Source organism: Myxine glutinosa, chromosome 11 (assembly GCF_964187855.1).
Source record: "Myxine glutinosa chromosome 11, kmMyxGlut1.1, whole genome shotgun sequence".
Classification (NCBI taxonomy): Eukaryota; Metazoa; Chordata; class Myxini; order Myxiniformes; family Myxinidae; genus Myxine; species Myxine glutinosa.
In genome coordinates this window covers 94,461,879-94,485,743 of record NC_136271.1, presented here as the reverse complement: position 1 = coordinate 94,485,743, position 23,865 = coordinate 94,461,879, and the positions used below count along the sequence as shown (strand labels likewise).

Below are 23,865 nucleotides of genomic sequence, written 5' to 3'. Positions count from 1 at the left end.
AAAAAAAATAATAATAATAATTAGCACAGCTCCACCCTTCGCATGGAGACAAATATACACTTACCTGACATCCGTGCCTAACTTAATTATAGGAAGGTTTCTTCTTCTTCGTGACAGTAGGAGCACAATACCCTATACAATCCTACCTGGCCTAAGGTATTCCATTGCTACCACCACAAACGTAACAATATATACTAGTACTAACAGGAAGATTATGATGCATGTCCAATTGTGAAACCCAATCTAGTGCTGCCACATGCTACGAAAAACATCAGTCCTGGAACTTTATTGTCAGTACTAGTATCTATGATTAGTCCATATTTTGTGGTTGATTGTGAATGCCCCGTGGACATTTCAGGATCGGCACCAAAATGCCGCATATGTAAAAGTCGCGCTGCGAAAATTCCCCCGAGCCAAGTAAGAGGGGGAACAAAATTGTATGTGTGGAGAGACCATTGGGGATGCAGGATGAGGGTAGTGTGCATAACATGATACAAGGCTGCTCTGCTGTGGAGGTAAGGAGAGTTTGGAGGTATTTTTTTTCTGCTTGCCTAGGTTCACATCCTGCGTGAGGGTCTCTCAGTCCATGATAAACTGGTCACCCAAGACATGCGACCTCTCCACAACAAGCTTCTCGAGCAATTCCAAGTGATGCAAAACAGCTTGATGGAACAGGTGGGAAAAATACTTCCAATATGTTTTATTAGAAGCCGGAGGGTCTTCAGAGCTTCTTATTATTTGTTTGTGTGCACAATTTAAAACGTATTTAAGCAGATGATCTGGACCTGCACCAAGAAAGATTCTCGATGCTCAAACCTAAAACAAGGTATTTGAGAAAAATCATGTAAAGAATGGATGTCAGACTCCTGCACTTCCTATGCTGATGTTTGCCTGTGTTTATTTTAGGATTCTGTTTGGCAAGCTCGCCTGCCTTGCGGCTTCCACTCGCAGCACTCCGTCAGTCCCGACCTACTGAAGCACCTTAACAGGCACAGGTCACATGTCGCAAAGACACGTTCATTCTTCATTGCCATTACATGTAGAGGGTGCAATGTAGTCGCTTGTTTGCCCACATACTGGGTATTTGACTTGGTAGGACCTACGTCACATTAAAATATTGTAATATGCATCGTAGACTGAGCTTTGGTCTTGGATACTAATGAAGTGTAATCGCAGTCGATTGAGCACTACCCCTGATGAGCAATTTTGCAACATGTTCAATATCATTGGCACATTGAGGCAGATCTCACATTTAGTGTACTTCTCATTGCACCCTCAGCCCGATGAATCTCATGGGCTTGGTTCGACATTCTGGATCATCTCTGTCCTCCCAGACATCCACCGATGCTGGTGGCATATTCTGGATGTCTGACAGTACTGGTGGAGATGGTTCTGATGAATGCTTCTCGCACAAGATGCAGGTTAGCCTTCACATCGTCTGTGAGGTGATTAATATCAATCTTTCTTTGTAATACTGCAATGGGAATACCAAGGGGTCGGGATCACTGGGTAGCTCAGTGGTGGACACATGCATCCTCATCGGTGTTTTGTTTCCAAGTCTGACGATAAACTCTCACAAGAAGAAAATGGTCCATTTATCTGCCGTGAAAGATGACAATGTGCTGACGTACTGGGCCTTACCCTTTGTCAAATAGAGATAGATCGAAAGAGAGAAGAAAACAGGAAGTGGTTGATATAGTGTAATTGACATCAACAATGACCTCAACCTTGCCGTGATACAGCTGAGTGACACCTATTGGTGCAAGGTGTGAGCATCATGATTGACGTATTAGGTAAAGGTGTAACCATCATGAGTGACATATTGGTTGAAAGGAGAAGAAAAAGAAGAGGAAGGAGGTTGTGGGGTTAATAAAGTCATGGGTATTGCACTGACCGTATGCATTTGAATGTTCCTGGTGGGTGATTTTAAGGGAATGGGCCTTTGAGCAGAAAATTTCATGAACTTTTGTCATGTTTGAATGAAAGGAAAAAAAACTTGTATACATAGTCGACTCTCGTGGAAAAGCCAGTACACTGAACGGATCAGGACACAACAGGACAAAAGGAACAGTTAAGGTGAAGGCCCAGTCAGATGGAGGTGCACAAGCACTGAATGGGTGTGGGGAGGAATGGGGGGCAGGAGGAGAAGCATGGAATGGGCAAGATGGATTACAGTAGGAAAGTGTCAGGAGGGAAAACTGGAAATTTGGAAGGAGGATGAATTGGGATGTGGTTGGGAGGAGGAGGAGGAGGAGGAGGACCAGGGCCACTCCTTTTTGCATCTGCAGGTGCGTAGGGCTGCCGAAGCAGTTTCCTAGGCTATTGGGCACTATTCTGGACGGGTCACCACTCCAACGCATGATATTCGAATGGCTCATTCTTCCCACTAAGCAGGTACTCATTTTGCCGACTTGGGAAGGTGGAAGGATGACAAGCTGAGTCAACCCACCTGGTGTTGATTCAACGGATGACAGGGGCTTGAACTCAGGACCCTCAGATCTCAAGCCAGCACCCGAACCGTGAAGCCAACATCACGCTGTAGTTGGATATGGGGGTTAAAGAGGGTACTAATAGGGGAGTATCTACAGAGGGTATCCGTGCAGTTACTAGTTTCTGATAATTGGGCTTTGTTGCCATTTTTTAAAATCCAAGATGGCCTCCTAAATGTCTGCCAAAATATGCAAAATCATAGAAAATTATATATAACAGCCAAAAACTGACAAAATTGTAAATTATTCATTGGAATAATGTGTTTCTCATCATTAGTAACTAATACCTAGTGATTGAATTTTGTTACAATGCTTAAATTCCAAGATGGCATCCAAAATGGCCACCACAATAGGCAAAATCATAGAAAATTGTATACAACAGCCTGAAACTAAGAATAATATACAGTGCAACAAAATCCAAACATTCGGGAATTAGTTACTAATGACCAAGAACCAAATCCCAATGATTATTTCTCCAATTTGCCACATTTTTGAGATGTTATATACCATATTCTTTGATTTTACCCATTTTGGCGGCCATTTTGGACGACATCTTGAATATCGATTTTTTTTTTATTTTTTATTTTTTTATTTTGTTAACATCTCAAATGCTTAATAGGACCATAAAAGGAAGCTAAAATAGTTGGTTTGGTAGAGTCCTGGGGGGGGGGGGGGGGGGTACACGGATACCCTCCGTAGATACGAGACTTTCGAGATCATGGTTTTGGATCAGGGATGATCTGAAATGATGATGAAAAACTCTCTTGAAGATTTTAAGGGAAGAACGAGATTGAAGAAGATGTGGAAGTTTGTGCCACAGGTGGGAAAAAGAGGAACGGATGAGTGGAGGTGAGCAGTGATCCTGCATTTCGGCAGTTTCACCAGAAAGGGAATGATGGTGCAATGTGTGCCCTGCAGGAACGTGGGTGTGGGGGTTGGGGGGACGCGAGCGGAGGGGGGGGGCGCGAGCGGAGAGGGGGAAGGGAGGGGGGAGGAAAAAGCATGGAAAGAGCAGATTGTGCAAGACCAGAAAGGAGGCGTTGGAAGACAGAGACCACCAACATGTTTGCGGTGGGAAAGTGAAAAGCCCATGGACCATAGACCCAGCTCTCAGCTTCATCATGAGACATTCCAATAATCTTGAAGGCCTTGATTTCCACGGTGTCAAGCTGAGCAAGTTGTGATGCAGGGGCGCTAGTCTAGAGGGGAGGGCAGTACTCCATCAAGATGCAGATGGAGGCCTTTTAGGTAGATAGGAGTTCAGGTGTGCCAAAGAAGGACCTTATATGATGGAGTATGCCCAGTCGGTAACTGGAAAAATGTGGTTTACCCAAGAACGACCATCACTGAAAGTGAGACCCAGGGGTTTGAGTGACTGATCCTCTTCAAGAGGTAGACAGGAAGGTCCTTTTGGAGATAGATAGTGAGAGTGTGAGATTTGTCAGGATTAAAAGACATGTTCCACGTGTGTTGACAAGCTTATGGATTTTTCAAGGTCTGAAGAGAGGGAAGAGGCTGCAGCCTGCCTATCATAAGGATGAGGGATGTCACGGCATCAGGTGGGGTCCTCAACAAAGAGATAAAGGGGATTTTCCAGAAAGTCAAAGAGATCATTGATGAAGATTATGAATAGGACTGGGGGCACTCCAGCCTTATCAGGGAGAGGAGATGAAATGATTCCTTTGAGAGCCACATGGCTACGAGATTGGAGGAAGTCAGTTACCCAAGAGTGGAGTTGGCCTTGGATGCCATGGGCAGGTAGTTTGGAGAGCAAGGCGGGATCGCCAGACTGTATCGAGCGAGCTAGATATGTCTAGAGAGACTGCCCCGATGTCATGTGTGATACTGAGGGCCTCCATCCATTATTTGAAGAATAGGAGCAGCATGTCCAAAGTGGCGTGACCTGTTCTGACTCCAAATTGGTGTTGTTCACATGTATCACGTCAAGGGTGAGGTCATTGGTGACATTACCTATCCCATATCAACAACTTTCCGTTTCCTTCTCTCTTTTGCTTCGACTAAGGGTGAGGCCCAAAGCATCAGCACATTTCCATCTTCCACGGCAGCCAAATCAATAACTTTTCCTTTTTATTCTCTTGTGGAACGCGAGTTCTGTGCTGGAACTGGCAACTCCATATAGAACCTGTGACCGTTTGGCAGGTTAGGGTAGTTGCATAATTGAGTACACTGCCCTTTGGATGGAATATTAAACCAGCTTTCCCGTCTCCAAGCATTCGCTTTTGGAAATAAAACAAATCTCACTTTACGCTTCAGATTCGGCCGTTGTGTGAAGGTACTCCAAGTTGACCCTGATCTGCAGGATGGAGGTAGGGGAGAGGGGATGGGGGTTAAGAGAAGGACATTGCATCAATGGCTTAGCGGACCCCCAAAATTATTCAGTCAGCATCCAGGTGTTCCATACAGGTATTGATGATGCGCCAAGGGGTGTGAGCCAGCCAGGTGTTCCATACAGGCATTGATGCGCCAAGGGGTGTGAGCCAGCCAGGTGTTCCATACAGGCATTGATGCGCCAAGGGGTGTGAGCCAGCCAGGTGTTCCATACAGGCATTGATGCGCCAAGGGGTGTGAGCCAGCCAGGTGTTCCATACAGGCATTGATGCGCCAAGGGGTGTGAGCCAGCCAGGTGTTCCATACAGGCATTGATGCGCCAAGGGGTGTGAGCCAGCCAGGTGTTCCATACAGGCATTGATGCGCCAAGGGGTGTGAGCCAGCCAGGTGTTCCATACAGGCATTGATGCACCAAGGGGTGTGAGCCAGCCAGGTGTTCCATACAGGCATTGATGTGCCAAGGGGTGTGAGCCAGCCAGGTGTTCCATACAGGCATTGATGTGCCAAGGGGTGTGAGCGAGCCAGGTGTTCCATACAGGCATTGATGTGCCAAGGGGTGTGAGCCAGCCAGGTGTTCCATACAGGCATTGATGTGCCAAGGGGTGTGAGCGAGCCAGGTGTTCCATACAGGCATTGATGTGCCAAGGGGTGTGAGTGAGCCAGGTGTTCCATACAGGCATTGATGCGCCAAGGGGTGTGAGCCAGCCAGGTGTTCCATACAGGCATTGATGCGCCAAGGGGTGTGAGCCAGCCAGGTGTTCCATACAGGCATTGATGCGCCAAGGGGTGTGAGCCAGCCAGGTGTTCCATACAGGCATTGATGCGCCAAGGGGTGTGAGCAATGTGGGTGTAAAAATAAATTTATAATCCATTATTTTCGGGGATTCTCTGCCAATTGTTGTCTTCCTGGTTTTTCCATTGGCTGCTCCCAGGTGAGCCCATCGACCAGCAGCCTCGTATCAATCCAGTCTGCTCCAGGCCAGGTGTTCAGCGCTGCTCCTTACAGCAACCATGGTAAGCTAAACACGACAGTTACAATCACCTAAAGCTCCTCTTCCTAAATTAATTCCAAAATGTCAGTCGAGCATTTTAATGAAATAACAACTGACGGCATCAAGAGAGGATCCCTTGTCTAGGTGTTTGGAATGTTCATGAAGCTTTGTGTTTGATGCACCAATTAGGTTGACGTGTTTATTCATTTTTATCTCTCCGAAGCATCGCCCTTGTTTGGTGACCCTCGTGGTTCTCTTGCTTTGCCATCTTCGTTGCTTCTATTGCCAAAGGAAAGGCCTGCCAGTGCCCTGTACCCTCCAACCTATGAACGTAAACAGGTAGAAACCGCCGAACACGTTTGCGCATTGTAACATACCAATCTTGGGATGGTAATGGTAGTTATTTCAATACTACTCACGTGGTGTCAAATGTGTGAAAATATTAATATCTTATTCTTTTCCATCGTCTTTATTTCAGATGAACATGCAACAAAGCCTGCTGCAGCAGGTCCGTGGACCAGGAAAGCCAAACAGTGACCCAAACCTCTCCACTGGAGACAGAGGTAACTATGTTCCTCATCATCGCCCTTGGAAACCCCTTTTCCAAATTGACCCGACTGATATGGATTTGTTTGTTAAATTCGGATTTTCATCCCAAAGCACCATCATCCATTATGACAAGCCAAACAATAGCACAATTGCTCTATATGATGGTACTCTCATGTATGAACCAAGCATAGCTGGCACAGGGCCGGCAGGATAGCTGAGGTATGTACACTGCAGTACGTACGCTCCCCTCTAAGCTGTCCAGTCTCGGGTTCGAATCTCTGCCCAACTATAAACTGTCATCCTGGTGTTTCACAATCTATGTGTGTGCCGTCCCTCAGACAGACGTTAAACTTGGTGTCCCGCCTGCTAGCATTGTTCTGCGGACGCTGAAGATCCCACGGTGCCTCTCGCAAAGAGGAGGCGAGCTATAGCCGGCACCCTGAATAAGTTACAAATTCCTTCCCCTGCCATCAGAGGACATTGAATCGGTGGCACGACCACACCCTCAGCCAATGATGCTACCCCGCAGCCTTATGCTCACACAAAATAAGAAGCTTGGGCACTGCAAGGCTTTTTACTCCCCAAAACAGCTTCCTTTGAGGACGGGGGTTGTTCAGAATGCATTCTGGACAAGACGAGGGTTGTGTTCTTCGATTCAGGCAGTCAGGGCAGGAATTCGTAATTAGGCCGTGGTGCCGGTGATAGTTTACCTACTCTTCACGAAGGACACCGTGGGATCTTTAACGTCCACCAACTAATGTCAGCAGAAAGGACGCCCAGCTTAACATCCATCAAAGGGACGAAACACGCGCATTGATGAACCACCGTGCATGTGAATCACCAGGGCGACGGTTTATAGCTGGGGCGGGATTCAAAACCCAGGCTAAACCGCTTAGAGGTGAGTGTGCGTACCTGTAGGGCCTAGGCCATCCTGTCAGCCCCATATTATTCAATGGAAAGGTGAAATAAAGATCCCTTTAGAATAGGCCTGGGCGGTAAAGGAAAAGCTTGTATCACGATAATGGACCTCATTATCACGATTATCGCGATATCATGATAATATGAACAAGAAGAAAAAGATGTCAAATGTCAGCCGCCATGGTTTTAGTAATTTTGCTGTACGGAGTGAAAGGCCGTCAGTCGGCCATCTTTGGTCGAATTACAAAAACAAAATCTTCTGCATAATATGTACCCTCATGTATCGTCTTTGTGCCAAGTTTGAAGAAAATCGCACCATGCATGTCTGATAAATTGTTGGAGACACGTTTAAGTAACAAAATGTATGCCAGTCAGCCATCTTGGATCTGTTTTCGAAAAGAAATGACATGTATATGTAAGCCACCATTCATTATCTGTGTGCAATTTTTGAACAAGATTGGTAAATGCATGTCCAAGAAATGGTGGAGGACGTGTTCAACATCGGGGTTTTTTTTGTTTGTTTTTACAAGTAAAATGGCCGTCAGTTGGCCATCTTTGATCGTATCACGAAACAGAATGATGTGCATATATGTACACCGTCATGTATTGTCTTTCTGCCAAGTATGAACAAAATTATTGAATAAATCTCCGAGATATGGTTGCAGACGCACGAGATCAAATCCATAAGCCTCCATTTGGGACTCGGTCCAATGGGGGCTAATAATGTCCATTCGTAACAACAACAACAACAAGTGCCTTGAGAACCATGAAACATACAATAACAATCCACATAAAACAAACTGAATAACCATGGAGTTACCTGTGTTCGTTTGTACTTTAATTCATAATTTTGTTGCAATTTGTTTAAAGTCAAACCTAATTTTACCTGGACGAAATCGCTTTGCTCCTTTGTCGAGTGACTGGACGAGCAGTTTGCAAAGCGCTTGATATGGAACGTCTGGCTTGGCAAGCGATAGCAAGCAGCTTGCTAACAGAACACACCAAGGAAGCGGTTTGCTAACGGAACACACCAAGCAAGCAGCATGCTAATGGAACACACCGAGCAAGCGGCTTGCTAAAGGAACACTCCGAGCAAGCGGCTTGCTAACGGAACACTCCAAGCAAGCAGCTTGCTAACGGAACACACCAAGGAAGCAGCTTGCTAACGGAACACTCCAAGCAAGCAGCTTGCTAACGGAACACACCACGGAAGCATCAAGCTAACGGAACACCAAGCAAGCAGCTTGCTAACGGAACACACCACGGAAGCAGCGAGCTAACGGAACACCAAGCAAGCGGCTTGCTAATGGAACACACCACGGAAGCAGCTAGCTAACGGAACACCAAGCAAGCAGCTAGCTAATGGAACACTCCAAGCAACCAGCTTGCTAACGGAACACACCAAGGAAGCAGCTTGCTAACGGAACACTCCAAGCAAGCAGCTTGCTAACGGAACACACCAAGGAAGCAGCTTGCTAACGGAACACACCAAGGAAGCAGCTTGCTAACGGAGCACATCAAGGAAGCAGCTTGCCAACGGAACACTCCAAGCAAGCAGCTTGCTAACGGAACACTCCAAGCAAGCAGCTTGCTAACGGAGCACACCAAGGAAGCAGCTTGCTAACGGAACACACCAAGGAAGCAGCTTGCTAATGGAACACTCCAAGCAAGCAGCTTGCTAACAACACTCCAAGCAAGCAGCATGCTAACGGAACACACCAATGAAGCAGCTTGCTAACGGAACACTCCAAGCAAGCAGCTGGCTAACGGAACACACCAAGGAAGCAACTTGCTAACGGAACACACCAAGGAAGCAGCTTGCTAAGGAACACTCCAAGCAAGCAGCTTGCTAACGGAACACACCACGGAAGCAGCTAGCTAACGGAACACCAAGCAAGCAGCTAGCTAACGGAACACCAAGCAAGCAGCTTGCTAACGGAACACACCACGGAAGCAGCTAGCTAACGGAACACCAAGCAAGCGGCTTGCTAACGGAACACTCCAAGCAAGCAGCTTGCTAACGGAACACACCACGGAAGCAGCTAGCTAACGGAACACCAAGCAAGCAGCTAGCTAATGGAACACTCCAAGCAACCAGCTTGCTAACGGAACACACCAAGGAAGCAGCTTGCTAACGGAACACTCCAAGCAAGCAGCTTGCTAACGGAACACTCCAAGCAAGCAGCTTGCTAACGGAACACACCAAGGAAGCAGCTTGCTAACGGAACACACCAAGGAAGCAGCTTGCTAACGGAACACACCAAGGAAGCAGCTTGCTAACGGAACACACCAAGGAAGCAGCTTGCTAACGGAACACACCAAGGAAGCAGCTTGCTAACGGAACACTCCAAGCAAGCAGCTTGCTAACGGAACACTCCAAGCAAGCAGCTTGCTAACGGAACACTCCAAGCAAGCAGCTTGCTAACGGAACACTCCAAGCAAGCAGCTTGCTAACGGAACACTCCAAGCAAGCAGCTTGCTAGGAGCACACCAAGGAAGCAGCTTGCTAACGGAACACACCAATGAAGCAGCTTGCTAACGGAACACTCCAAGCAAGCAGCTGGCTAACGGAACACACCAAGGAAGCAGCTTGTTAACGGAACACTCCAAGCAAGCAGCTTGTTAACGGAACACACCAAGGAAGCAGCTTGCTAACGGAACACTAAGCAAGCAGCTTGCTAACGGAACACACCAAGAAAGCAGCTTGCTAACTGAACACAGCATTTATGAAGAAAGTCATATGACTATCTTCACTCTTCGGGCATTTACAATTACGCCTTTGATGTGGAACTTCACAGGCGGACAGGATGGCGCACATGTACACGCACTCACCTCGAAGATGAGTGTGAGTTTGAATCCTGACCCAGCTATAAACTCCCATCCCGGTGTTTCACAGGCAAGCTGCTCGGTAATCACAGGTGATTCGTCAATGTGCGTGCGGTCCCTCGGATGGACGTTAAACTGGGGGTCCCGTCTGCCAGCATGGGTCGGGGGACAAAAAGATCCCATGGTGTCCTTCGCAAAGGGTTGGCGAGTATGGCGGCCCCATGGCTAGATGAACTAACTAGGCGAATGTCAGGCCTGGCCAGCCTTTTCGTGAATGACTTGGGCCAAGCTTTCCCCAGCCGACCCCACGAGGTGGGATAATACTAATGGTGTCCGTCCGATGGTGTCTGTGGCAAAAATGTGATGAACAATTAAATGGAGGAAACAACGTCGCCATGTTTCCCGCCCTTTCGGTGCGTCACGAACGGTGAGAGAAAGAACGAGATTACTTCCTTGTCCTCAAACTCAAAGCCAAAACTGCACACACCGAGTGCTCACCTTGTCGATCTTTGACATGACGTCACCTTAAGTGTTGAACTTGGAGCACAGACAAAGCGAACTCAGACAGACCGGCGACTTCGACATCGGCCGCAGTTTGGACGCCTTCATGAATTGGTTGTTTGTTTCAATGTTTAATGACACGTTCCATGTCGTGTCACCTTCTTTATTTCACAAAGCTGAATTTAATACGGGTATATCTTTTGAGAGACAAACAAAAGCGCTCAAAGCAATCGATGCACCGTCAACATCCGGGTTGAACGTGCGATTTATCGACTGCGCATGCGCAGCAACGATCGTGATATTAAATCTCTGTCATCGTTAATATCATAACACTAAATCTAAAGCACGATCGCGATTTTCGCTCAGCACGACTTCAGAACATCACGAACAGCGGAGATTAATTAATTCACGAAGCAGCCATGTTTAATTCATTAATTAACTAAGCAGCCATGTTTAATTCATTAATTAACTAAGCAGCCATGTTTAATTAATGAATTAACTAAGCAGCCATGTTTAATTCGTTAATTAACTAAGCAGCCATGTTTGATTAATTAATTAAGCAGCCATGTTTAATTAATGAATTAACTAAGCAGCCATGTTTAATTAATTAATTAACTAAGCAGCCATGTTTAATTCATTAATTAACTAAGCAGCCATGTTTGATTAATGAATTAAGCAGCCATGTTTAATTAATGAATTAACTAAGCAGCCATGTTTAATTAATTAATTAACTAAGCAGCCATGTTTAATTCATTAATTAACGAAGCAGCCATGTTTAATTCATTAATTAACTAAGCAGCCATGTTTGATTAATTAATTAAGCAGCCATGTTTAATTAATGAATTAACTAAGCAGCCATGTTTAATTAATGAATTAACTAAGCAGCCATGTTTAATTCATTAATTAACTAAGCAGCCATGTTTGATTAATTAATTAAGCAGCCATGTTTAATTAATGAATTAACTAAGCAGCCATGTTTAATTAATGAATTAACTAAGCAGCCATGTTTAATTCATTAATTAACTAAGCAGCCATGTTTAATTCATTAATTAACTAAGCAGCCATGTTTGATTAATTAATTAAGCAGCCATGTTTAATTAATGAATTAACTAAGCAGCCATGTTTAATTAATTACTTAACTAAGCAGCCATGTTTAATTCATTAATTAACTAAGCAGCCATGTTTAATTAATTAATTAAGCAGCCATGTTTAATTAATTCATCAACTAAGCAGCCATGATTAATTAATTAATTTAGCGGCCATGTTTAATTCAGATCGGGATGTTCTCGCTGCAGTGCGCGCACAGCCTCTGACACAATGAAACTGCCAAACATTGATACATGGTCCACGTCATGGCATCTGATGAATGGACGTTCGCACTTTTTGACAGTGACATTTAACGGAAGCACGTTTGACCATTTTGAAGCAAATACTGTAACGCACTTTTATACCATGGCTTGGTGTGATGTACTTCCCACACCTAAAATACACACGAAGTGAAATGCTTTTCATTTGATTATTTGCCACAATCCAACAGCACTTTCTCCTTTTAGAATTCGCAATTCACGGGCATCACTGGTGTTGCACCTCCAGGTTATGAATCATGCCCGCATCACACTTCACCTGGTCGGCCCAATCCCCAATGCACTCTTATTTACCTGCGAAAATCGAAGGTTCCTTCACGTATATTGGTTGGTCTTGCGCGTTATTCTGTCCGTCTGTCTGTCACCGGCCTACAGGTCACAATTTTCAACTGATCTTCACCAAATGGTGGAGTTGGTCATAAGCGAGAAGCCTATTGTTTTGGGGTCAAAAGGTCAACATAGGCCAAAGGTTAACCACTTATTTCAAATTTCTAAAATCCTCAATTTTCATCTGATTGACTTGCAATTTGAAGAAGATTTGCACATATGGTCACTGAATTCAACCACCAACTATTGAGGTCAACCTAGGCCAAAAGGTCAACATAGGCCAAATTTCTAAAATCCTCAATTTTCATCCAATCAACTTGAAATTTGAAGAGGATTTGCATATCTGTTCACGGAATTCAACCACCAAGTATTTTTGAGGTCAACGTAGGCCAGATTTCTAAAATCCTCAATTTTCATCCTATTAACTTAATTTGAAGAAGATTTGCATATCTGGTCACTGAATTAAACCACCAACTACAGACTTGGCATTTAATATGGAATTTTTTTTTTTTCTTGACTTGGGTTTACTTTCTTAACTCAGTATATCAATCTGGTGAGTTTCTTTTACACTTTGGTGATTTATTTGTTAAAAGAACCATGTCACTGATCGTCTGTCGCAGCAAGAAGTCAACAACAGGATTATATCACAGGTGGCGTGGCAAAATGTACGGATAGGTGCATTTGGCGATTGGCTTCACAGTCGGGTATACAAGAGTTGTTGCGTTCTGTATTAGTGGAAAACAACTGCTGCACATCTCCAAAAGTTATTGCCGCTTCCCCTGGAGATGGTCCGTCAACTCGACAATGCTGTTTGTCATGGAGTGGTGGCTTTACGAAATTACGGCATCAAAGAGCGTGCTATTGCTCGGCAATATGGCATCACTCAAGGTCAGGTGTCAAAGATCCTGAAACGAAATGCTCAGAGGGGTGTCCCTACTCCAATACCGAGGCCAGGACGTCCCCGCAGAACCACAAGGAGGGATGATCGCCAGCTGCACCGGTTAGTCCGCAATGGCCGTACCAAGTCAGCTAATCGGCTTAGGGCTGAGTGGCAGCAACTGACAAATGTGCCTGTATCCAGAAGGCTAGTCAACCAACAACTGGTTCAAGCAGGCTATCGTGCCAGGCGTCCCCTGAGAAAGCCACGCCTGACCCGACAACACCGCCAGCGCCGATTGCAGTGGGCCAGAGAGCATCGTCAATGGCAGCCAGGACACTGGAATCACGTGATCTTCAGTGACGAGTCTAGATTTCTGGTCTATCGTCAAGATGGCCGCGTCCGAGTGTGCAGACAAGTGCATGGAGCCCACAACAAAGATTGTATAGTGCCAAGAGTCCAGGCTGGAGGTGGTGGTGTGACCGTTTGGGCTGCTTTTCATGCAGGGGGCAAAACTGACCTGGTTGTTCTGAATGGAAACCTGAACCAGTTCAAGTACAGGGCCATTCTGGAAGAAACATTGCTTCCATTTGCTCGTGCAGCCTTTCGAGGAAACTTTGTCTTCCAAGATGACAATGCACGGCCTCATCGTGCTCGCATGATCCAACACTTTCTTGCTGACCGTGGTGTAGAGCATATGGAGTGGCCTGCCATGTCCCCGGATATGAATCCGATAGAGAACTTGTGGGCAGAATTAACGCGTCAAATCGACCACTTGGACCAGCAGCCGACCTCTGTGCGTGAATTGCAGAAGGCTATTGTCACTGCATGGCAATCGATTCCTGGCCAAACCTTGGCAAATCTCGTGAACAGCATGCCTCAACGTGTACGTGCTCTCCTGAATGCTCGTGGGGGTTACACGAAGTACTGAACTGTAATTTTACTGTCCGTAATCCCAGTCGTAATTTAACTTTTGTTTTTGTTTAAAAAAATTTGGGCTAATGTGCAAAATAAAGAGATACTTCTGGAAAACCTACATAAGTTTAACACAGTACTGTCCATGAATTGAGTTCGATATCAGTTGACATCACTTTCAAGGATCTATTTATTTGTTTTGAAATGTCATATGTGGTTTTTGTTTCTTTTAAAGGTCACATTAACAAAATCTAGAATACTTTCAACATAATTCCAATGAACTTTTGGTTCTAAGACATCTTGAAAAGTAAGTTCACCCCCACAAAAAAAAAATCCATGTTAATGCCAAGTCTGTATTTTTGAGGTCAACGTTGGCCAGATTTTTAAAACCCTCAATTTTCATCCGATTAACTTAAAATTTGAAGAGGATTTGCATATCTGGTCACTGAATTAAACCCCCAACTCTTTTTGAGGTCAACATAGGCCAAAAGGTCAGCATAGGCCAAATTTGTAAAATCCTTAATTTTTATCAGATTGACTTGAAATTTGAAGACGATTTGCATACCAGGTCACTGAATTCAACCAACAAGTATTTTTGAGGTCAACCATAAGCCAAATTTCTAAAATCCTCAATTTTCACCTAATTGACGAAGTTTTAAGAGGATTTGCATACCAGGTCACTGAATTCAACCACCAATTGTTTTTGAGGTCAACACAAGCCAAATTTCTAAAATCCTCAATTTTCACCTAATTGACGAAGTTTTAAGAGGATTTGCATACCAGGTCACTGAATTCAACCACCAATTGTTTTTGAGGTCAACACAAGCCAAATTTCTAAAATCCTCAATTTTCACCTAATTGACGAAGTTTTAAGAGGATTTGCATACTAGGTCACTGAATTCAACCACCAATTGTTTTTGAGGTCAACACAAGCCAAATTTCTAAAATCCTCAATTTTCACCTAATTGACGAAGTTTTAAGAGGATTTGCATACCAGGTCACTGAATTCAACCACCAATTGTTTTTGAGGTCAACACAAGCCAAATTTCTAAAATCCTCAATTTTCACCTAATTGACGAAGTTTTAAGAGGATTTGCATACTAGGTCACTGAATTCAACCACCAATTGTTTTTGAGGTCAACACAAGCCAAATTTCTAAAATCCTCAATTTTCACCTAATTGACGAAGTTTTAAGAGGATTTGCATACCAGGTCACTGAATTCAACCACCAAGTATTTTTGAGGTCAACATAGGCCAAATTTCTAAAATCCTCAATTTTCACCTAATTGATGAAGTTTTAAGAGTATTTGCATACCAGGTCACTGAATTCAACCACCAATTGTTTTTGAGGTCAACATAGGCCGAATTTCTAAAATAAACAATTTTCACCTAATTGACGAAGTTTTAAGAGTATTTGCATACCAGGTCACTGAATTCAACCACCAATTGTTTTTGAGGTCAACATAGGCCGAATTTCTAAAATAAACAATTTTCACATAATTGACGAAGTTTTAAGACGATTTGCATACCAGGTCACTGAATTCAACCACCAATTGTTTTTGAGGTCAACATAGGCCAAATTTCTAAAATCCTCAATTTTCACCAAATTGACGAAGTTTTAAGAGGATTTGGCAACCAGGTCACTGAATTCAACCACCAATTGTTTTTGAGGTCAACATAGGCCAAATTTCTAAAATAAACAATTTTCACATAATTGACGAAGTTTTAAGACGATTTGCATACCAGGTCACTGAATTCAACCACCAATTGTTTTTGAGGTCAACATAGGCCAAATTTCTAAAATCCTCAATTTTCACCTAATTGACGAAGTTTTAAGAGGATTTGCATACCAGGTCACTGAATTCAACCACCAATTGTTTCTGGTTTGTGCTGGTTTTTTTAATCGATGTTGCAACTGCAGTGACAACTTGAACAGGACTCAACAGAGTGCAGACCTTCGCCAGGCTGAACGGTTTATGTTTTGTATCCCACTGATAGGCCAGATATGGATCAGGACCTGAACCCAAATCGAATTGGCTTGTCTTGTCATCCACCAAGTTTCACTCAAATCCGTCCATACGTTTTTGAGATATCATGCTATATATCCTTTTTGGCTTTATCTCTTTGCTATATCTCTTTCTATCTATCTTTGCTATATCTCTCTATCTTTGCTATATCTTTGGATATGCTATATCTCTCAATAGTGAAAAATCACTTTTAAATTATAGTATCTTCAACAAAATCTAATTATTTCGTCCTCCTCCCACACCCAACCTGTCCACCAACTTTCATCCGAATCCGTCAATAACCTTTTGACATATCCTGATCACAGACGTGAAAACAAAACAGAGGTAACAAAAACTCGGTTCCTGTCTTGTATTTACTGGAGGATACGTCACAGCACGGCACACTCACGTTGGTCTTCCGACTGGAAGCACGTAGCAATCCCTTACAAAATGAGCATGTTCCAAACGTGCTCAACTTTCATATTCACTGCCTTTTGAGATTTGCAGCCTCGTCTTTTCTTTAAAACCCTGTATTTTCCACTCTCCTCTTAAGCTTTGTTTTGTTGTCCCACCTCTCCTTTCGTAACGTGGTTTAAGATTTTATCTTTAATAGGAAAGTGTTGTATATAATGTGTTTCATTCATCAATTTATTGTTTGTTTTTCATTGTAATTACAGCTGTCACACCTGCTCCCAGCAGCTGGAGCTTGGATGGACACTCAAGAGAACACTGTATTCATTCACAATCACACTCACCCATTCCTCTTCCTGTGCAGCGCTTGCCTCTGACACCTGTATCGCCCCCTGTGCCCCCACGAACTGGTGAACAAGGTGCAATTGGCCTGTTAATGTTACCATCTGAACTCCCTGGCTCATGATGTAAACCCAAGTTGAAAGACTATTTGTCTATTGTCTACTCATGTATGTGCAAGTCATGTGAAGGAACGCCGATTCCACGAATGTGTTTGTCTTCCACGCGAACTACGTACTATTTCCCCCCACCCACACGAAACGAGGTTAATAAGTTTCAAGAAAAGTTATAATTGTCCACAACACCTAACAAACAAACATCGATTCTATAAATCTGAGAATGACATCTTGTTTTGGAAAGCACACTTGACTTGCTGTTATTTGCAGGAAATGAACAGGTGACCAACTTGGCAGCTCGTCCAATGCGCAAGGTTTGTTCCATCTCCCCCCCAACCCCTCCCATTCAAATCTCCCCCCATACCATTCCTCTCCAATTCTCCCTCCTCCCCCCTCCTCCTCAAAGCTGCCTCCTCCCCACTTCGTCTCCCTTCTATCTCATACCTCCACCCCCCCCCAACCATCTTCTTTCCTCTGCCCCCCCTCAAACAACCCCTCACTGTGCCTCATCCCTTCACCTTCAAACCTTTCATCCTCCTCATCCTTCCCTTTCTTGGAACTCTTCTGCAATCGCTGACACACTAACAACTGCTCTCCCTACCTCCCCCTCTCATCCTTCATCTTACCCTACTCCTTCCCTCCCCTGTCCTGTACCCGATGCTCCCCCTCTCTCTTCATTAACGGTATGGACCTCAAACAGTCGGGGCCTTCGCTCAAACCTGACTGATCTCTCCATACAGGTTGCTTCTGACAATCCAGACTTGATCTGCTTAACAGAGACTTTCCTCCTTCAAGATGTCTCTGATTCCTTAATATCTCTTCCTGGTTACTCCCTCCTCCGGTATGATAGACCTGAGCCTCGGCCTGGTGGTGGGGTGGCTATCTTTATCAAAAACTCTCTTCCTCACTCTCCTTGCACTGCCCTCTCTCCTCCTCACCCCCAGGAGTACCTCTGGCTACGGCTTCCTCTCCGCTCCCACCTTTTGTTCATATGTGTTCTGTACCATCCCCCAAACAGTGATGACTCCATCTACATTTCACTGTCCGACAACATGGACCAACTTCTATCCACTCATCCCAACTCTCTCTTCCACATATGTGGTGACTTCAATTGTCATCATGCCACCTGGTTGGGTGTGGGTTCCTCTCTCACCAGTCATGGCACCTCAGCAAAGGACTTCTGTGACTCACTGGGATTGACACAATCTGTCAATTTCCCGACCCGGATCTCAGCCAATGGAGTATCTTCTCTTCTAGACTTGGTTATGACTAACTTCCCTGCTAATGTCTGCTGCTCTTCTTCTGCTCCAATCGGTTCTTCTGATCATGTGCTTGTCAAAGTGGACATCTCTCTGGCCATTCTCAGAGAGCCTCCTCAGCGTCGACGAGTCTGGCATTTCACTCAGGCCGACTGGGACGGTCTTCAAGCAGCCATCAATCGTCTGGATTGGTCTCCCATCTCCACTGCCTCTGACATCAATTCTTCCTGGGAATTCTTCCAGAGCAAACTGATCTCTCTCATGCACAGATTTATCCCATCTCGCCTTCAGTTGTCTTACCCTTCCTCCCGTCCATGGTACACTGAATCTTGTGGTGAGGCAGTTGCCCTGAAACAACTTGCCTTTGCCTCTTGGAAGGCTAATCCAACTGAAGGAAATCTCAGTTCCTTCCACCAAGCTCGGAACAAGTGTGTGTCTACCCTCAGGAGTGCCAGGAAGCACTATCTCTCCTCACTGAAGAATGAACTCTCAAACCTGTCTCCTTCCTCCAAATCCTGGTGGCGTCTGGTCAAATCCGTTTCTGGTGTTTGTTCCCCCTCCATCCCCTCCCTTACCTCAAATGGCCACACAGTTGACATCGCTCGTGACAAAGCCGAATGCCTCGACTCTGTGTTTGCCTCAAAATCCTTATATAGTCCCAAACCCATCTCTCTCTGTTCCCACCTTTCCCAGTCGAACCAAACTGCTCCTGGACTCTGTGACCTTCTCTCCTGACAAGGTGGAGGAGTTTTTGTCAAACCTCGACTCTGATTCTGCAACTGGACCAGATGGCATCAGCCCACGGGTCCTAAAATCCTGCTCTGCCGCTCTATCTCACCCTCTCTCTGTTCTTTTCACCCTATCTTTTGCTCAAGGTCATCTGCCAGCATCCTGGAAATCAGCAAACATTACCGCTTTACACAAAAAAGGTGCAAAAACAGATCCTTGCAACTACAGACCAATCAGCCTGCTCCCAATTATCAGCAAAGTCATGGAATCCATCATTGCTTCGGATATGAAATCTTTCCTCTTCTCCAATGGCTTGATCTCTGATCATCAATTTGGTTTCAGACCAGGTCACTCTACTCTGGACATGCTGCTTCTGCTGTCTCAACAATGGATGGAGGTCCTCAATGCCAAACAGGAAATCAGAGCTGTCTCCCTTGACATATCACGTGCCTTCGATACGGTCTGGCACCCAGCTCTGCTCACCAAACTCTCCTCCTATGGTATCCATGGAAATCTCCATGCATGGCTTGCGGACTTCCTCTCTGGTCGTAGTCAACGTGTGGCCCTGAATGGATTTCTCTCATCTCCCCTTCCCGTTCAGGCTGGAGTTCCCCAAGGCAGTGTGCTGGGCCCTGTGCTTTTTCTGGTCTTTATCAATGATCTCTCCGACTCTCTGGAAAATCCTCTGTATCTCTTTGCTGATGACTCCACTCTCTGCCGCTCCATTCCTCTTCCCTCAGATCGGCAGTCTGCAGCCTCCTCACTCTCTGAAGACCTGGACAAAATCACAGACTGGTCAAACATGTGGAACATGTCTTTCAATCCTGACAAATCTCACACTCTTACTATGTCTCTCCGAAAAGATCGACTGGACAACCCTCCCATCTACTTTCTCAACAATCCTCTCCAAGAAGTTCTGTCGCTCAAGCTTTTGGGTCTCACCATCTGCCATGATCTTTCCTGGGAAAACCACATTTCCAAGCTGGCCTCCAAAGCCAGTCGCCGACTGGGCATCCTCCGTCGTGCGAAGTCCTTCCTAGGCACACCTGAGCTCCTCACCACATACAAGGCTTTCATCCGCAGCTCAATGGAATACTGTTCTCCGCTATGGGCTGGTGCTCCTGCCTCACACCTGGCTCGGCTTCACGCTGTTGAATCCAAAGCTTTCAGAATCATTGGAATCTCCCGCGATGAAGCTATCTCTGAGGGCCTTTCACTCACTCACCGCAGGCAGGTAGGTGGTCTTTCTGTCTTCTACCGACTCCTCTCCGGCCTTGCTCCCCCAGCTCTCTCTGTGCTCTGTCCCCCAAATATTCCTACAGGTCGCACAAGATCTGCCAGCCACCCTCTGATGGTTAAACTGCCGAAATCTCGGCTCTCTGCTCACCTTCACTCTTTCATTCCTCTTTTCTCCCGCCTCTGGAACAAACTCCCACACTCACTTCAATCACACTCCTCCCTCCAGGTCTTCAAAACAGCTGTTCACCACCATCTCTTATCTTCCCCCATCCAAAACCTTGATCTTTTCTACCCCCACTAATTCACCCCAGATCCACCTTGTTTGAAATTCCAACTTCTTTCCTGGAAGTCTTGGCAGTGTCCATATGTTTTATACCTCTCCCACCCCCACCCCCCCTTCCCATGCCTCCCCCCCAAAGCCCTCTCCCTCCCACAGTTCTCTCGATGTCTCCATGTCTCTCGGTCCCTGCTCTCAAATGTTGTGTTTGTGTCCTTCCCCCTCTCTCCCCATCTTGTCTACCGCTCCCGATGTTATTTGTTTTGTGTGTCTGTTTGTCTTTCTGTGTGATTAATGTTCGCTCTTTCACGAGCCTCGATCTTGTATACAAAAAAAAAAAACTTTCTTGGATTGCTTTATTGAGAAGTGCAAAGCACAGATGAGTTGCGGCACAAAGTTAAATGAGAAGATGAATTCAACCTTTAACTAAAATTAATAAAGCGCGTATGGGTCACTGTATACAGTTGCCTGCAAAAGTATTCACCCCCTACCAATATTGACACATTTAGATGAATTTCAATTTCGAATTATGTAGAAACATTTTTTCCAAATGAAATTTTTTATTAATAACTGAAGAGATCAAACTAAACACTGTTATAGTTGAAGGAGGTTACATGTCAGGAATACCTGCAAAAAACATGTACAAATCAAAATTTACTAGTTGCAAGGTATTCAGCTCCTTACATCAGTACTTGGTGGAAGCACCTTTTGCAGCAACGACTGCAATGAGTCTTTTTGGGTAGGCCTCTACCAGCTTTGCAGAGTGAGATGGTGAAATTTTGACCCATTCTTCACATGAAAATTGCTCTAGTTCTGCCAAGTTTGATGAGGATCGTCGATGGACTGAAATCTTCCAAGTTTCACCATAAATGTTCAATTGGGTTCAAGTCAGGACTTTGACTGGGCCACTCAAGAACATTAATTTTCTTCCTATTCAGCTACTTGTGTGGCTTTAGCTTTGTGCTTCGGCTCATTGTCCTGCTGAAAGGTGAATCTCCTACTCAGTTTCAGATTCCTGACTCAAGAAGGTTTTCATCTAGGATTCTCCTGTACTTTGCACCGTCCATTGTCCCTTCTACCCTGCCAAGCTTGCCAGTCCCTGCTGATGAAAACCAGCTCCATAACATGATGCTGCCGCTGTTGATAAAGGGATATTGTTGATTGATAAAGACTGACCCTATCTCGGACATAGAGCCTTGCAGATCTTTCAAAGTCATTGTTGGATTTACAGCGACATCCTGAACCTGTTTCCTGCTTGCCCGGCTGTTGAGTTTGGATGGGGGACTTGAGTTTGTCCTTCGCTAAGAGTAGGCGAGCTATCACCGGCACCATGAACAAGTTCCAAAACGCCTGCGCTCACCTACAGGGGTCACTGCATTAGCGGCAGAGCCATGCTCCCAGCAATGATGCAACCAGAAGCTACTAAATGGTGACATTTTTGCCCTGAATTGTATGTAGGGGTGTTAACGGGCACGAATTTGGGATGCTCATCGTCATTAAGGATTTTGAGATGCTCATCGTTCAGAGGTAACATGCACACCTTTGTGCTGTCAACGTTGAGGTAGATTCAAAATTATAAACCGCCATACCGATGATTCGTTGATATCAAATTTCATCAATGTGCGCACCGTACTGCTGAGGAACCTTTATCCGTGCCCATCATATGCCAACATAATCTGGTGGATATTAAAGTTACCATGGCACCTGTGATAAAGCTGCTCATTGTGTGCCAGGTATCGTCACGTCCAAATTCCTGCATCAATGACGTGGGCATGCCTCCTTTGGAATGCTGCAACCCGGTCAAATGTGCACCCATTAGAAGTACAAGATCTAGTATTTACCTTAAGATTTGGTGTTTTACCTGCTTCTCCAGTATTCACGATGGCTATGTTTAATTGCCAAATACAGTACAGTTATTTGTAAGCAAGCCTGCTCACTAAACAGCTGAATCTCTTTTCATTCCAGATGCCCTTACAGCCGATCCCAGCATCTCCCACAGAGACCCACGCGTCTCACAGCCATCGACTCCCATCACGTGCTCTGACCCGCTCGCCCAGCTGCTGCAGCTCCCCGTTGCCTAGCAGCGACTACGCAGTTTACACGACGCATGCGCACAGCGGATACAGAAAGCATGGCTGCCACAACGCCCCCGATGCAGGGGCGGTGCCTTTGCGTCGTTCTGGGGGCTTGAACGCTCACGAAGTGGACAGGCATCGCCGAGATTATGCCCCGCAAGGCACATCCAGATTCGGTCTTTCAGAGCTCGCACGTGATAGATCACCTTCATCCCCCGCCAACTGTCTGAGCCAGCCATGCCGGAGCATCTCGCTTCCGCTCGGTGGAAATGTGCCCTCAGACGCCGTCCCTCCACCCACTTTGCCTCCCAAACCCAGAGGAAGTCGCCGGGCGAGCGACGGTGGCTGGAACGAAGACGGGATGCCCATTCCTCTGCCTCGAAAGCTGCCGCAGGTCGGGGAACGAGGAAAAACCTAGTAAGACGAGGAAAAGCCTAGTAAGAGTTTATGGCGACGGGGCAGGGGGTCTAGTGGGGACAGTTGGAGTACCCACTGGTCTAGAGCAACGGTCATCTTGCCTTTTGGCCCCTTGTGCGCTGTCGGCTTCCTTTTTCAATCCTACTATCGTCTATCCATGTTCGAATGCGGACTCAGAGGCAAACGTAACTTTCCATGTACATATAACCCCCAGATGGGATTGTCCGTACGCGCACATGTTGTACTTAAATTAAGTATTAGACGCGAGTGAAAAAGTGCATCTATTTGTCTTTCGGCTCGTAATTCCTCATTTCTAAACGGTTTACCGAGCTCTATCATCTTTAGCATGAACAAGACGACCAACCAGGCTTATCAGGGCATTCAATTTGCGGTGGTTTTTATGGTTAATTTTAATGTTTTCGTTTTTTAAATCCTGCTAACTTAAATGTTTGCAATGTGAAGCGTTTTATCTGCACTGGTATCATTTATATATACAGTACATATAAATATATATATTAAGTCGCTGCAGGACAGATGACCGGGCTATGAGCAATGTGTAAATACCTTTGCTATCGGCTACCTTTACTAGCTCAACAAGACTTGAAACGGGTTCGAGAAGAAATGATACCTTTTGGGGTGCACTGATTTTAATTAATGTAAATTTGAGGTGGACGATGAATGGGGCAGCATCGAATGTTGAGATTACGTGTTTCATTTTAAAAGTGCTGCTCGTCTTTAGCATTTGCAGGTATTCCTCCTCTTCCCCCATCTCCCGTCCCCTCCTCGTTTGTAACCATGATGTACAATAAAAAGCCTCATAATCAGCTTGTGTTGTACCAAGTGATTTTACCTAGGAGCGCTTGAACTCCTCTAAAGACGGCACAAACTTG

General features: G+C 45.2%; 1 protein-coding gene across 4 annotated transcripts in view; it reads left to right on the top strand.

The window, feature by feature from the left end:
- DOCK4 (dedicator of cytokinesis 4) overlaps positions 1–23,800 on the top strand; it is a 267,843-nt gene extending 244,043 nt beyond the window's left edge. For 3 of the 4 annotated variants that reach the window (XM_078786873.1, XM_078786871.1, XM_068131478.2), the window contains 9 exons: positions 556–675; positions 907–995; positions 1,280–1,421; positions 5,771–5,852; positions 6,054–6,169; positions 6,309–6,393; positions 16,791–16,943; positions 17,250–17,293; positions 22,449–23,800. In XM_078786873.1, the coding sequence (XP_078642999.1) occupies positions 556–675; positions 907–995; positions 1,280–1,421; positions 5,771–5,852; positions 6,054–6,169; positions 6,309–6,393; positions 16,791–16,943; positions 17,250–17,293; positions 22,449–22,976 (1,359 nt within the window). In that variant the 3' untranslated portion in view covers positions 22,977–23,800. The remainder of the gene's footprint in view (positions 1–555; positions 676–906; positions 996–1,279; positions 1,422–5,770; positions 5,853–6,053; positions 6,170–6,308; positions 6,394–16,790; positions 16,944–17,249; positions 17,294–22,448) is intronic. The other variant, XM_078786872.1, reaches the window with a different exon arrangement.
- Positions 23,801–23,865: the final 65 nt, after the last annotated feature.